Raw genomic sequence first — 12310 nt, 5'->3', positions numbered from 1 at the left:
CCCATTTTACAGCAATTACTGGGGATATTTTGTGTTTACACGTCTAGAAAGAGACCGAAAGAAAACTCATCTCTAGCTGCCCTAAAACCCCTTGTAAAGCAATGAAACGATAAAATGACTGCGTTGAATGTGACATTGGTCACAAGATGATTGGATAGTTTGGACGGAGCTTCTTCGGTTACAAAGCTTTGAATTCACTGAATTGTGAAATAGCATTGCGCCAAGTATAAATATACACCCTGACTTCGAATTTACTGGAGGGATTGGAGAGCTTTTCAAGTCCTCGCTGCCTCTTTTCACGGTTTTGTGTACAAAAGCGTTGTATTCCCCCTGTAAGCCACGGGCCTGAGTCGCTTCTCTGATGTTTGTTGATGTCGGACCCCAGGAATGGGGAATCTGTGCTAATCCTGTCATTCTTGCAAAGAGTTTACTAAATTTTGAATTTACACATTTAATACCTTTTTAAAACGGTCTTTGAACATTTTTAGCCCCTCGCTCTTTCCGCATCGCAGGAAAAAAGCAACACACTTTTCATGAGAGGATGCTTTATGGAGCATACATTTAATATCTCCTCCACTTAAGAGGACTGTCCCATAATCCCCCTGCTATAAATGTTGACTTGTGCTATTTAAATGTACAATTTATCCTGTGTATTATGCCTGCGGGAGGCCATGGTTACAGTTGTTGAGTGTTTTCTTTGAGCCCATGTAGGTGTAGCACAGTAGAGAGCAAATCAGGAAGGCACTGCACACCATTCTGTGAAGAACAGATGATAGAATAATCCGTAAGGGGTCAGGATATGATGATATGAAGAATAGCTTGGCTGCAAAAAGAAAGAAAAGAAAATGCAGCTACTAAATGTTCTTGACTGATATCTTCAGAGCAGAGACAGTCATGATAATGGACCTGATGCCAACCCTGTAGTTCCTCTTCTGTTCATAGAAAACACCTCACATCTATTTCAAAATCTCTTCATAAAATGGGTGTGATTTATGTGTTTAAAGTTTCAAGAGAGCATATGCATACTTTACTAGGCACAGATAAAATACCACTGATGCATTAGGAAATTTGCTTTGTAAAAACGATTTTTCCCCCTCGATATGACAAGATGGCACATGATCAAAGTTTGTAATGTGCAACGATCCGTTGAAACAATAACTGAACTCATTTCAACAGCTGATTGAGATTACAAAAATCTTTTAAATTAGTACTTTGGCCTCTTGCACAAATAGTTTACAATATATATGTAAAGAAAAAGAATATTTCGATACCATTTCCTTTTTAAATATTAAAAAAGTTGTATGCTTTTTCGGAGATTTTCAGTTGCCGTTCGTCCAGAAATAATAGCCCATAATAAATAGCTATACCAGCACTAAATATTCGGCCTCCTGTGCTGAAACGTGAGATCTTTGCTCATCTCCTGAGTCAGCTTGCTGTCCCTCGCTCTGTGTAACACAGTCTGGTTAATCCCGTTCAGAAGCGTTGAGTTTGACGCGGAGCCGAACGCGCCGTAGTTCGTGAATCCCGCGTAGAACGGAGACGTGTAGTAGAAACGCGTGGGGGGGAAGGGGCACTGCGCGGGGGACCCGGCGGGCGACGACGCGTCGGCTCTCTTATCCGAGGTAGCGATTTCAGCGAGAGACCACAGTTTGGGTTTAGGGGTCGGGTTTGCAGAATGAATGACAGATGTGGCGTTGCAGTTTTCACTGAGGGCCGTCTTGGTTTCACTCAGCTCGTTTTGGGGAGAGGAGGTCGTGGGCACCGGGGACTCAGAGACTGTCCGATTCTCCTCTTCCTCACAGTCGATGATGACGCTCTCCGCCGCGTCGTCGCGATCTCCCGCGCGCTCGTCGCCAACTGCGATGGAATGACAAAAAGGCGCGTGCGTTAATATTAGAAATAACACAAAACAACAACAGATGCTCTTTTTTTCCGCGAATCAATCGAGTTATTAAAAATAGTCTACAATAAAAAGTATGGTTTAAATAAAAAAAGAGGTAAAGATTTATGTGAAGGCAAAAAACAAACAAACAAAAACACATGTAGGCCTAGAACTTGTCAGAAACAAAAGTGTCATTTTTTTCCTTTATTTGTTTTGCATTAAAATATTGTGTTATTGTAGCCTATTTGTTAAAGGCTACTAGGCATATAGATATTCAATATGATAACGTTCGTCCGCCAAATCGAAGACAATATGGTTTAATCATACTGAGATTATTCTGTCATCGCGTGACAAGAAAAAAAGAAAGAAAGAAAGAAAGAAAGAAGAAATAAAACAGGAAATTGTAGGCCTATTTTACAGAGAACCCCTGTAGACCCTCGTGACTGTTTTGTCAAGGTCATCATTTATTGATTTAAAAAAAATAAATAGATATTTAAAATGTTTCATGAAAAGGCACTAAATATTAAACCGTATTATTCATGACCCACAAGTTCCAGACGTTTATTATTATAATTATTGAAAAATAATGATTAAGTTGCACTCGTGTGTATTCATGCAATAATTGTATTTCCTTTTTTACTTGATGGTTAAACCACAAAAATGTTTTACCTTGTCATCTCATACAACCTTATTTGTAACTGACATATGTTGAAAAATAATATTTATTTTTTTATACGAAATATAGGCTAATAACAATACAACCACGCGCACATAATGGGGGGAAATGAACACCTGAATCTTTGGTCGTCTGTGTTGTTTCGGCTGTTTTGAGCGGCTCGTCGTCTTCATCGTTTTTCTCTAAATCAATACTATCCTCCTCGTCTTCATCCTCACTCCTGTTCCGTGGCGTCCACGTCATCTTGTTCTCCTTCTTCAGTCTCCTCCGGGCGTTGGCGAACCAGGTGGACACCTGAGTGAGGGTCATTTTAGTGATGATGGCCAGCATGATCTTTTCGCCCTTGGTGGGATAAGGGTTTTTCCTGTGTTCGCTGAGCCAGGCCTTCAGGGTGGCGGTGGCGTCGCGCGTCGCGTTCTTCCGGTACGCGGGGTCTCCGAACGGGTACGCGCCCAGGGGACCGGCGTACGGGTGATAGCCGATGGAGCCCGGCAGGCCTGGAGAAGACTCATATGGGGAGCCCTGGGCGAGGAATTCATAAAGATTACAATCGGGGAGGACAGCACAGCTATCTGTTTTTCATGACGAGCTGTTTGTTTAGACTTTACTTGTTAGGCTACTGTTAAAATAGGGCATGCAGGGTGCTTCTGGAATATTAACCGAACGTGATAAAAATGAACTTAATCACACTGAAAAGATTAGATTCACACAATGATCTAATGCTGAAGCATGTTAATATGAAAGCTCCCCACGGGAAAACTAACTAAATAAATAAAACTAAATGAAAACAATTAATATTCCGAGGGATAGAATGTAAATTCCGCAATTAATGCACACTATTCGTTTACTACATTTTGAAGGGTTTTGTTTTCTGCGTTCCCAATGAAAGTTTAAAGTGCAAAAACAAATATAAGCTAATTAATTTACTGTGATGAAGGGTAAAAAAAAAAAAAAAAAAAAAATCATTTTGGCGTCGTCAGAAAAACACTTTATAGACAGCTACATGTATAAGTGCACTACAGGAAAAAAACAAAGGTGAAATCGACCTACTAATAGTTTTAATTAGCCTATAATAAAAAGTTTGAACTGTAGGCACTGGAATGCATAATCATAAAATACATAAAAATAAACACTGATAAACTCCAGACTGCTGAAATCTAGTCAAACATGGTCTTTATTGAAGTAAACTCACCCCGTATGAAGTGAAGGGGGCGGTGGACTCGGGACTGTACTGGAGGGAGTTGAAGAGTGCAGTGTTTGTGAAGGATGAGGACGCGTACGGGGCGAAAGCAGATCCGCTAGAGGACCGTCCCAGATCATCAGCCCGCGCTCCCGGGACCGCGCTGGGGCCGTACGGGGGACACGAGTACAGGGACAGCGAAGACTGGTACAAGTATCCCTGTGGAAACGCCATGACCAGATCACTGCCACAGTCTCCTCACGAGCCCGAGAGCCAGGACACTCATCCTTTGAGCCATCGAAGGGGGAACAAATCAAAGATGCAAAGCTGATCGACTCCTGATATCAAGAACTTGAACGAGCAATGAGAGTGTCTTCGGTTAACGGTGGAAGAGTCTCGAGGTCCGCGCGCTTCCTCAAGGAGAGGGAAAGAAAAGCTCAAGCTGAGTTTTCCTCTCTCTCTCTCTCTCTCTCTCTCTCTCTCTCTCTCTCGCTCTCTCTCGTTCACACACGCGTTCTTGCGTTTCTGTTTTAAATGTCCAATGCCTCAAGCGCAAGTTTGGTTGCTACGCATCTTTTTTCAACATCTCACCATATAAAGTTAAAAACATAAGTGCAGTTCACAGGACACATTATTAAAGCCGTTCGCTGTAAAAAAAATGTTTTAACATCTATAAAGTAAACTTTCTATTTTTTTTTAGCACATGCCATATAACAGGATAAAATTCGCCTTGTAAAAATAGGTTTCGGGACACATGCGCACAGGGCGCACTGGGGCTACAGATGCACCGGGGTAAAAGGCTCCTTGATTTGATTTTCCTCTAAACCACTAGATGGCACACAAACTGTCCCAAAACCCCGCTTTTCAAGATGCTGATTCTGCGCTAATTTGATCTAATATTTTATGTTTTTGAAAATGTTGTAGATTTAACTAGCAAATTAAAATCGCTAAAATTGACTATATTTTGAGACAAATGTCTTGTTAATGATTTATTTATTTATTTATTTTTATAATGGAACAATCCTAAAGGTATTTTTGGGTAAAAGGCGCCCCTGCTGTCGGGACAGACTGTTGCTGTCATGATGACATGACATGGTTAGATTCAGATTCAGATGTTAAATATCATGTTTTTTTTGGTATAATGAAACCATCATATTTAAAAAGATGATATTAATCATATAATAAAATATGATTTAATGTTACTACTGTAAATCTAAATTAAATTATGGGATCTCATGCAATGCTTTCAGAATCGTTATTTTTTTTTAAATAATTATTTTTGAATTTTTTTAAATATATTTTTATATTAACATAGGCTATTTTAATGACAGTATATTTATTGAATGAAAATGAATTATTTTATTTATCAAAATAAACAGAAAATAGTGCAAACTTTGCTAAAGTGACATTATTAAAAACATTATTTTAGCTAAAGTATTTGTATCAATTGGCTATGTGTGTCTTTTGGCCCATGCATGCTGGTTTCACCCCGTGTGTCTGTGGAGTAAAAGGCCCACCTTACAATCTTATATAGGCCTATGTATAAGATTTTTAAACAAAATAAACCCACTTTTATGATTTATTTTCACACAAAATCTGTTGCTCAATAAATGTTCAATACAAACATATAATTATATATTTTTGTTCTGCAATCATACACAGGTGTACCCTGATGGTCCATTCTGCTGCTCCAACTGGTTTTGAAATCACTATGTGAACGGTTCAGATTAATAATAATAGCCAGGCTTAAAAAAAAATAAAAAAATAAAAAAATATATAAAAACCCTCAGGCTGTTCTGATCCATTTCCGTGCATTCCGTCGAACAGTTCTTGGACGCGAATTGCGATAAGTTTTTCCGTGTGAACGGACCTAGAGCATGCATGCTATTATAGGCTACATACGGTGGGTCACATAATTCGGTGTAACACCGGCAATGAGAAAAAATTTAAATCATTTCACTATGCAAACTCAACTAGCAACGAATATTTATATATTATAACGAGTAAGTCATATTCTGGAGTGCACATCGAATGTGTTTACACTGTCTGGAAGCAAATGGCGCCGCGGCCAAACAACAGGATATAGGCCTAACGTTACTGCTAATAAACATGTCTTTCCTGGAGTTAGTTCTGTAAGCGCTCAATCTTCAAGTTATATTCGCTACCCCCCTGCAGTGCCGCTGTGTTGTTATGAACGAAGCGTCGCGCGTTCGGTGTGTCGCGTCGCGTCGAGTTCAGTAGAGGACGCAGGTGAGGTAATCCTCTGAGCGCGAGATCCTCTGACATCATGCGCTCAGGAATCCCTGCACTATTAACATGACTTCCACGAACCCGACTGAGGCAGACCGGGAATGTTACGACCTCTCGACCGAAGATGGAGGAACACCTGATTCTCAAACTACACACGAGCGAGCTGAGACAGCCTGCTGGAACAGGTAAAGAGCACCTGAGACCCCTCCTCACAGTGGTGGTCGGCCAGGGGATTATTATAGACATCTTCTCTTATCTAGACACCTCTCAACACAACATAAAGGTATCGCTTGAATTCATTGAACAATGTAAACATGCAGAGAGGTGACTAATCTCATTTGCGAGCTCTATTAATAGACTCAAGCGCTTAATGCAGCACTGCTCTGTGTCTGAAGTGTAGCGTATAAAGCAGGGTTTTATTAAAGTATAATTCATGCATCAAGCCCTTTATAATGCATTATAGTTCCATAAATAATTGTAACCACAAATTCTTAACTATTTATGGTTACAATAATGCATTATAACACTTGACATACCACTTGAAACTGGGTGTTGATGCATTATACTCAATCATGAGAACATACAACTGATTATAGTGTGTATATGAATGCATTCTAGTTACATTACATGCATTCTAGTTACTTACAGGCACACACACACACACACACAAGAGAGAGAGAGAGAGAGAGAGAGAGAGAGCATTGCCATAATCATTTAAATGCCTGATAAAGTAAGACTGGAATAGCTGTAGATCAGTTAACCTGCAAAATACTTTCTCTGTTGGAACATTTAAACATTTTATTATCCCCAAAGGTGTTTATTTTACATTGACACTCAGCAGTTTTAATCTTGTTTTTAAATTAAATTAAATTAATTTTTTTTTTAATCAGTTGTTATCTAGATGCCAGTTCCATGGACCAACAAAGACCAGTTTTTGCAGTCGAGGAAAAGGTAAGCTCAACAAGACAAAAGAATTGACAAGATAGTCTAAAAAAAAGCCAAATATACTTTGCAATATGCAATGCACATTTACACTATAGCATAACACATGCACTCCTCTTTCCAACACCACAACCTCTGGCTTAAGTTTATTTTGCAGCCCCAAACCATTCGACGGCTGATGTACCTCTTCATTTGAAACATCTCTCCCCGTAACGTGTTATATATGATTTACCTGCAGAGATCCACGGTTTTCTGAACTTTAAAAACAACGATTTCCTGAAAGTAAATGGACAACCTACATGAAATGAAACCTACACTGAAAAAAAGGCCAAGAAACTTCACATAGTAACATCCAAATTAACTGAATTAGTTAAAAGTGCAAAATATGATTTAATATGATTCAAACGTACTATATCGGGTTAGACCAACACAAGTATAATGGATCAGATCAGGTAGAAATAGCTGCGCATTTTCACTTTTTACACTGTATAATCGTTTGTCTCGGAAGATGATACTTTTATTCAGAAGGAGTCAATAACTCCAGTGGCTATAAATGAACATTGATTGAGGATTATTGTGCATGAATAATGCTCTCTTTCCACAAACATTATCAGATTTGATGCATCACAGTCAGTTTTATGGTGATATGACTTCATTAAGCAGTTGCTTTGCTCCTAAAGATGGATACAGTCTGTTGAATGTTATATTCTTTTCATGGCTGTGGATACAGTGTTATCCACACTAAATACAAATAAGTTTGTCCTAACAGTGATATTATAAGGTTGAGTAAAAAAAAACTAAAGTGTTAAAAAGTCAACCTGTCCCTGTAGTCGTGTGAGTCACAGTGCCAGTTTTAGACAAACTTTGCTCAAGCCGTGTTATAAATATCTGTGTTCACCAATTGCTTGTTAATGCTGAATTCCTTTTCCCATTCTTCAGGGAATTCCTCAGCTTACCTGAGCTTTAATACTAGCAAAGATTAGCCCTGTCCTGCTTGTTTCTGTATGCCCTGGACGTTGATCCTGTAAGGTAGTTGTTGTTTGGGGACTCGTGTCATTTCCGCTGCTTGCTGAATGAGCCCTTGTTCCACGCTGTGCACTAACCCAGGTGGACTCTGTGGCTTTGAGCTTCGAAGTGTTCAGGCGCTGTTGTGGATATCACGTATCTGTAGATGGAAATGAACACTGGATTAACTGAAGTGTCCACAGCAGCTGCAGACTGGACATTGTGACACGTTTTTTTTCAGAGCCTTGTCATCATGGAATAACAACGGGTCTAATTTCTCTGTTTATTGCTCACTGCTTTAATACGCTTTACAGGACTTTAAGAACGGCTAAAATGTGTTTGTTTGCTTATTCAAGAAATGTTCCCGAGTTAAGTAGAAGTTAAGCTCGTCTGTGACCAGTGTTGGGGAAAGTTCATTTTAAAAGTAATGTGTTACAATTTAGTTTTTCTCCCTAAAAAAGTAACTAATTCCATTACTTAGTTACTTTTTATGGAAAGTTAGGCGTGACGTTACATTTGCGTTACTTTTTCATAAAGTAATATAAAAAAGGACACAGGAGAAGAAAGATCAACACATTACTTCAGCAATAAATAAAAAAAATAAAAATAAACAAATGTGATGCTTATCTAAGTCATTTTTGCTGATTGGCATGGTTGAATTGGATCATCGAAGGTCAGCATCAAAGACATTGGTTAATAAAGTGAGATTAAATGCATAAAGTAGCTATATTTGTGTCATTTTTAATTGTTAAAGGTTTGCGTAATATTCTGAGGTTGCATCTCACTGTTTTTATTAATTTTGAGGAAAACTGAATCTGTTTTGTGCAAGTGAGATGAGTAAATGCATGTTCACATTTGGGGCCAGATTTACTAACATCTTGCTCCAGCGCGAACCAGTGAAAAGACACGCGGTGGAAAATGTGCGCTGTAAAGGCATGGACAGGGTTATTTTTGCAGCTGATCTTATTGCATATGCATTTGTAGGAGTTTCCCTTTCTGACGCAACATTTATGAGAGGAGAATGTTTAAATGAATCATGCATGCAAGGTGATTTACTAAGGTTTGCTCTAGTCAATTGACTGATATTTGTGCCATTATTTAACGTCCCCAAAAAAGCATGTCTTAAAGTCCGCGTGAACCGGAAGTTGCAAGCGACTTTTCTCCAGTGTTGTGACGTATTTCCCAGTGAAAAGGAATATTGAACAGAGGGCAGGGTTTTAGTGTCAGCGCTCCTCCTCTCCATCTCTCGCTCATTACAGACTAACGGTTTGAGGGGAGTGGTTAAGCGTTTCCCAACCCAAGCCGTCAAACCTACGTCATCAGAGAAGGAACGCCATTCCAGACCGGAAGCAACTTTTCAGACTTTGATTAAAGATTATGACGGCAAAAATTTTTTTCTGTGTATTAACTTGCACAGATTAATTGTTCACCACAAGACTAGTAATATGCGCTAACAAAGTAAATAGGGTCAATTTTGATTTCAGTTGGACTTCAAACCAGATGCTAATTTACGCTTTGTGCTCTATGTTGGCCATTATGGAAATGATCCGTTGTGAGTAGATTACACCCAGAACTTTCCACTTTTATGGAATTGCTTTTATGGAATTGCTCTGATGCTAATGTGCCCTGTTTAGTAAATCTGGCCCTTAGAACTACAGTAAGCATCATGTTTACTCACAGCGCACACTTCTGCACTTGGGGACTGGAGAGCTGTCAGGCGATTCATGGGAAAACAAAGTAACGTTAATTATAATTATAAAGTAACTCGGATATTATGTTGTAAATTTAAAAGTAATGCTCCCCTCTACTAGCTACTTGAAATAAAGTAATCTGATTACATAGCGTTACCCCAACACGGTCTGTGATGGCGAGTACTACAGAAAATAATTTAGTTTTGTACCTTAGTTTGTAAAACAGCCACAACTGCACTTAAAATAGAAGCCTTTGTGTCAGGATATTCTGGAGTGTTTAAACGCAGAAATGGGCAGCTTATATTTTTGTTAAAGTGCTTATATTAATTCTTCCATTAAAAATGTGATCTTAAATTGATCTTTTAGCAATGGGACTACAGATGAATATCTAGTCAGGTGTTACCTGTGTAATTCACACGGGCCCCATTCTTCTTCTTTTGCGCATCAAAGTCCGAAGTCCGAAATACTCGTCCGAAATTTCGCACGTTAAAAAATAAATACGCCCTCATGTACACACTGCCTCCATAACTGTCGTCCGGCATAAATTTTTTGGGATCGGGTTCGATTTTTCTGTGTTTTTTGCATCCGTAGCAAGCATTTTGAGAGGTGTTTTGACAATTCAGAGCCACCGAATGACTAAATAAACGCATACGGACCTTTAGACTTTGCACGGTCATGACAGGAGTTGAACTTTAATGTACTGTAACTTTAGACACACAAGGTTAGCTAGCAGTTTTATCACATCATTCTCATGTCAACATGAATAAGTCATGTGGTTATCCTGTGGTTAAGCAATGTTTGGTCTACATTTCATTCAGATAGATTTCCTGTTATCCCAACACTGGAATCTTCAGATTAATTAGATTCCTGTCAAATTTAACAGTGGAATTACTTCATTGCACAAGTATTCAGAAACATCAAATGCTTTACATTTTCTTCAGTCCAAGACGAATCAGTCATTGTCCAGACAGGGCCAAAGTACAAGCGGCCACATGCACACAACGTTACTTAATTAATTGAAAAAGGCTTGGATTACACATCCGACCATTATGTATTGGAAAACAATTCCTAGCCAGTTACCAATCCGTGTGTAATGAATACCCATTGGACCTGACTGTTTAAACCAACTTGAATGTGGGGACATTTTACTGAGACATTCTTGTCTAATGAAAGACATGACATGCCAGTGGAAATGGAGGCAAGAACAGCTGTGACATGTGGAAAGCATGCTGGGATATTTTAATGTGACGTCTCATTGAAGGAAGCTGCAGCACTTGTCTGGTTGATTTCCAGCTTTTGGGTTCTGGCATGTGGGAAAAATCTAAAACATTTTGGATGAGCGTTTTGTTTCAGAACGGAATGAATGTGCAAATAAAGATTGAACTAATTTTTTACAAAAAAAGTAAATCGTTACAAGCCTCAACATGAAATATAAATGGCCACCCCTGAGGTCTTAATGAACATGACCGCTGCTATAAATGACACAAAGTCCACTGGGATTTCTCTTTCCAAATGAAGTGTAGTGGAGGTTGAGTGTGGACTGAAGTCTGACAGATGAACTGTGGTTAATGGCCACTTCCAGAGAGGTCTCATCTCCACTGGGCCGTGCACACGCATCAGCAGGTGACTAAAACAGCCACTGCACTTGTCAAACTGTCACATTACTGGCTAATGAAGAGTAATCATGCCGGCGTTGAGTGAAATGTTATTCCTCAGCTAAAGGGTATTTGTGCTTGTCAACCCGTTTTAGATTAGCACAAAAAACGGCACATGATGCTGTTATGGTGACGATAAGAGGAAGTTAGTGCGGTAATGTTTGTTTAATGATGGTTTGGTGTGACTTGAGCAATAAGTATGCCAGAATGGGTAACAGGGTTGCAGATTTAGATTGAATTAAGCTACAGTATCACTCAGTAGAGGCTAGACAGTTTGCTACCAAATGTTGGTTTGTATTTACTGATAAACATATATTTCCTATGTACTGGATGTCATGATTTTATGGAATGTTGCATTTTTTTTTCTTGGGGAGAAATCATGAGGGACATAAATATGTTTACTGTAATTTAGGATTTGCTCACACCAGGTTTGGTTCGATTAAAACACACTCTGGTGCGATTGCTCTGTTAGTGCGGTTCATTTGAATAAGTGTGAACCTTGCCATCCGAACCCCGGTGTGCATCCAAACCCCGAACCCCGGCGTTTGGTCTGGACCAAAAAAAAACAAAAAAAAAAACACATTTAGTCCTGGTCTGGTTAGCGTTCACATTGACATTTTAACACCGAACCTAACGATACCGAACCTAAAGACATAGGGATATGATCACAACCTGATTGTTTTCATGACTGTAACACAATGACGTGTATCACATGTATTGCCTATTTTGAGATGAAACTTACTGAACATCCAAAACAATGCTGTGTTGAGGGCTAAATGCGCTCGTTGTTTGTGTGTAGCTACATATGATGGTGTCTTAACCAGCTGAGAACTCGTGAAGAGCTTATAAAATGTGTAAAGGAGTCAAAACAGCGGCAGGAATCCCTCCGTCACACAAACGAAGATCTGCGAGGAGACGCGGTTCTGACGCCTGTACTGAACTGTGATGGGCAACATCACGACGAGATAAAAACATTCTGTCCTTTTTAGTGTCACATTTTGTGACATCATGTCCTGTTTTTGGTTTGTT

At 39.3% G+C, this 12310-nt stretch overlaps 2 protein-coding genes across 4 annotated transcripts in view; one reads left to right on the top strand and one right to left on the bottom strand.

The window, feature by feature from the left end:
• Positions 1-532: 532 nt before the first annotated feature.
• Positions 533-4237, bottom strand: irx5b (iroquois homeobox 5b). Its single transcript, XM_084397789.1, has 3 exons — positions 3751-4237; positions 2675-3080; positions 533-1857 (listed from the first exon to the last, which is right to left on the bottom strand). Exons 1-3 carry the CDS (start codon positions 3970-3972, stop codon positions 1373-1375), a joined length of 1113 nt encoding a protein of 370 aa, XP_084253915.1. The 5' UTR covers positions 3973-4237; the 3' UTR covers positions 533-1372.
• Positions 4238-5858: 1621 nt separating this feature from the next.
• Positions 5859-12310, top strand: part of LOC311283412 (uncharacterized protein) — a 96190-nt gene continuing 89738 nt past the window's right edge. Inside the window, exons 1-2 of one of the 3 annotated variants that reach the window (XM_084397776.1) lie at positions 5859-6173; positions 6879-6939. In XM_084397776.1, coding sequence (XP_084253902.1) covers positions 6055-6173; positions 6879-6939 — 180 coding nt within the window. In that variant the 5' untranslated portion in view covers positions 5859-6054. The remainder of the gene's footprint in view (positions 6174-6878; positions 6940-12310) is intronic. The other 2 variants (XM_084397777.1, XM_084397778.1) reach the window with 2 other exon arrangements.

The sequence above is a fragment of the Rutilus rutilus genome (assembly GCF_951802725.1).
Source record: "Rutilus rutilus genome assembly, chromosome: 23".
NCBI lineage: Eukaryota > Metazoa > Chordata > Actinopteri > Cypriniformes > Leuciscidae > Rutilus > Rutilus rutilus.
This window is presented reverse-complemented; position numbering and strand designations above follow the sequence as displayed.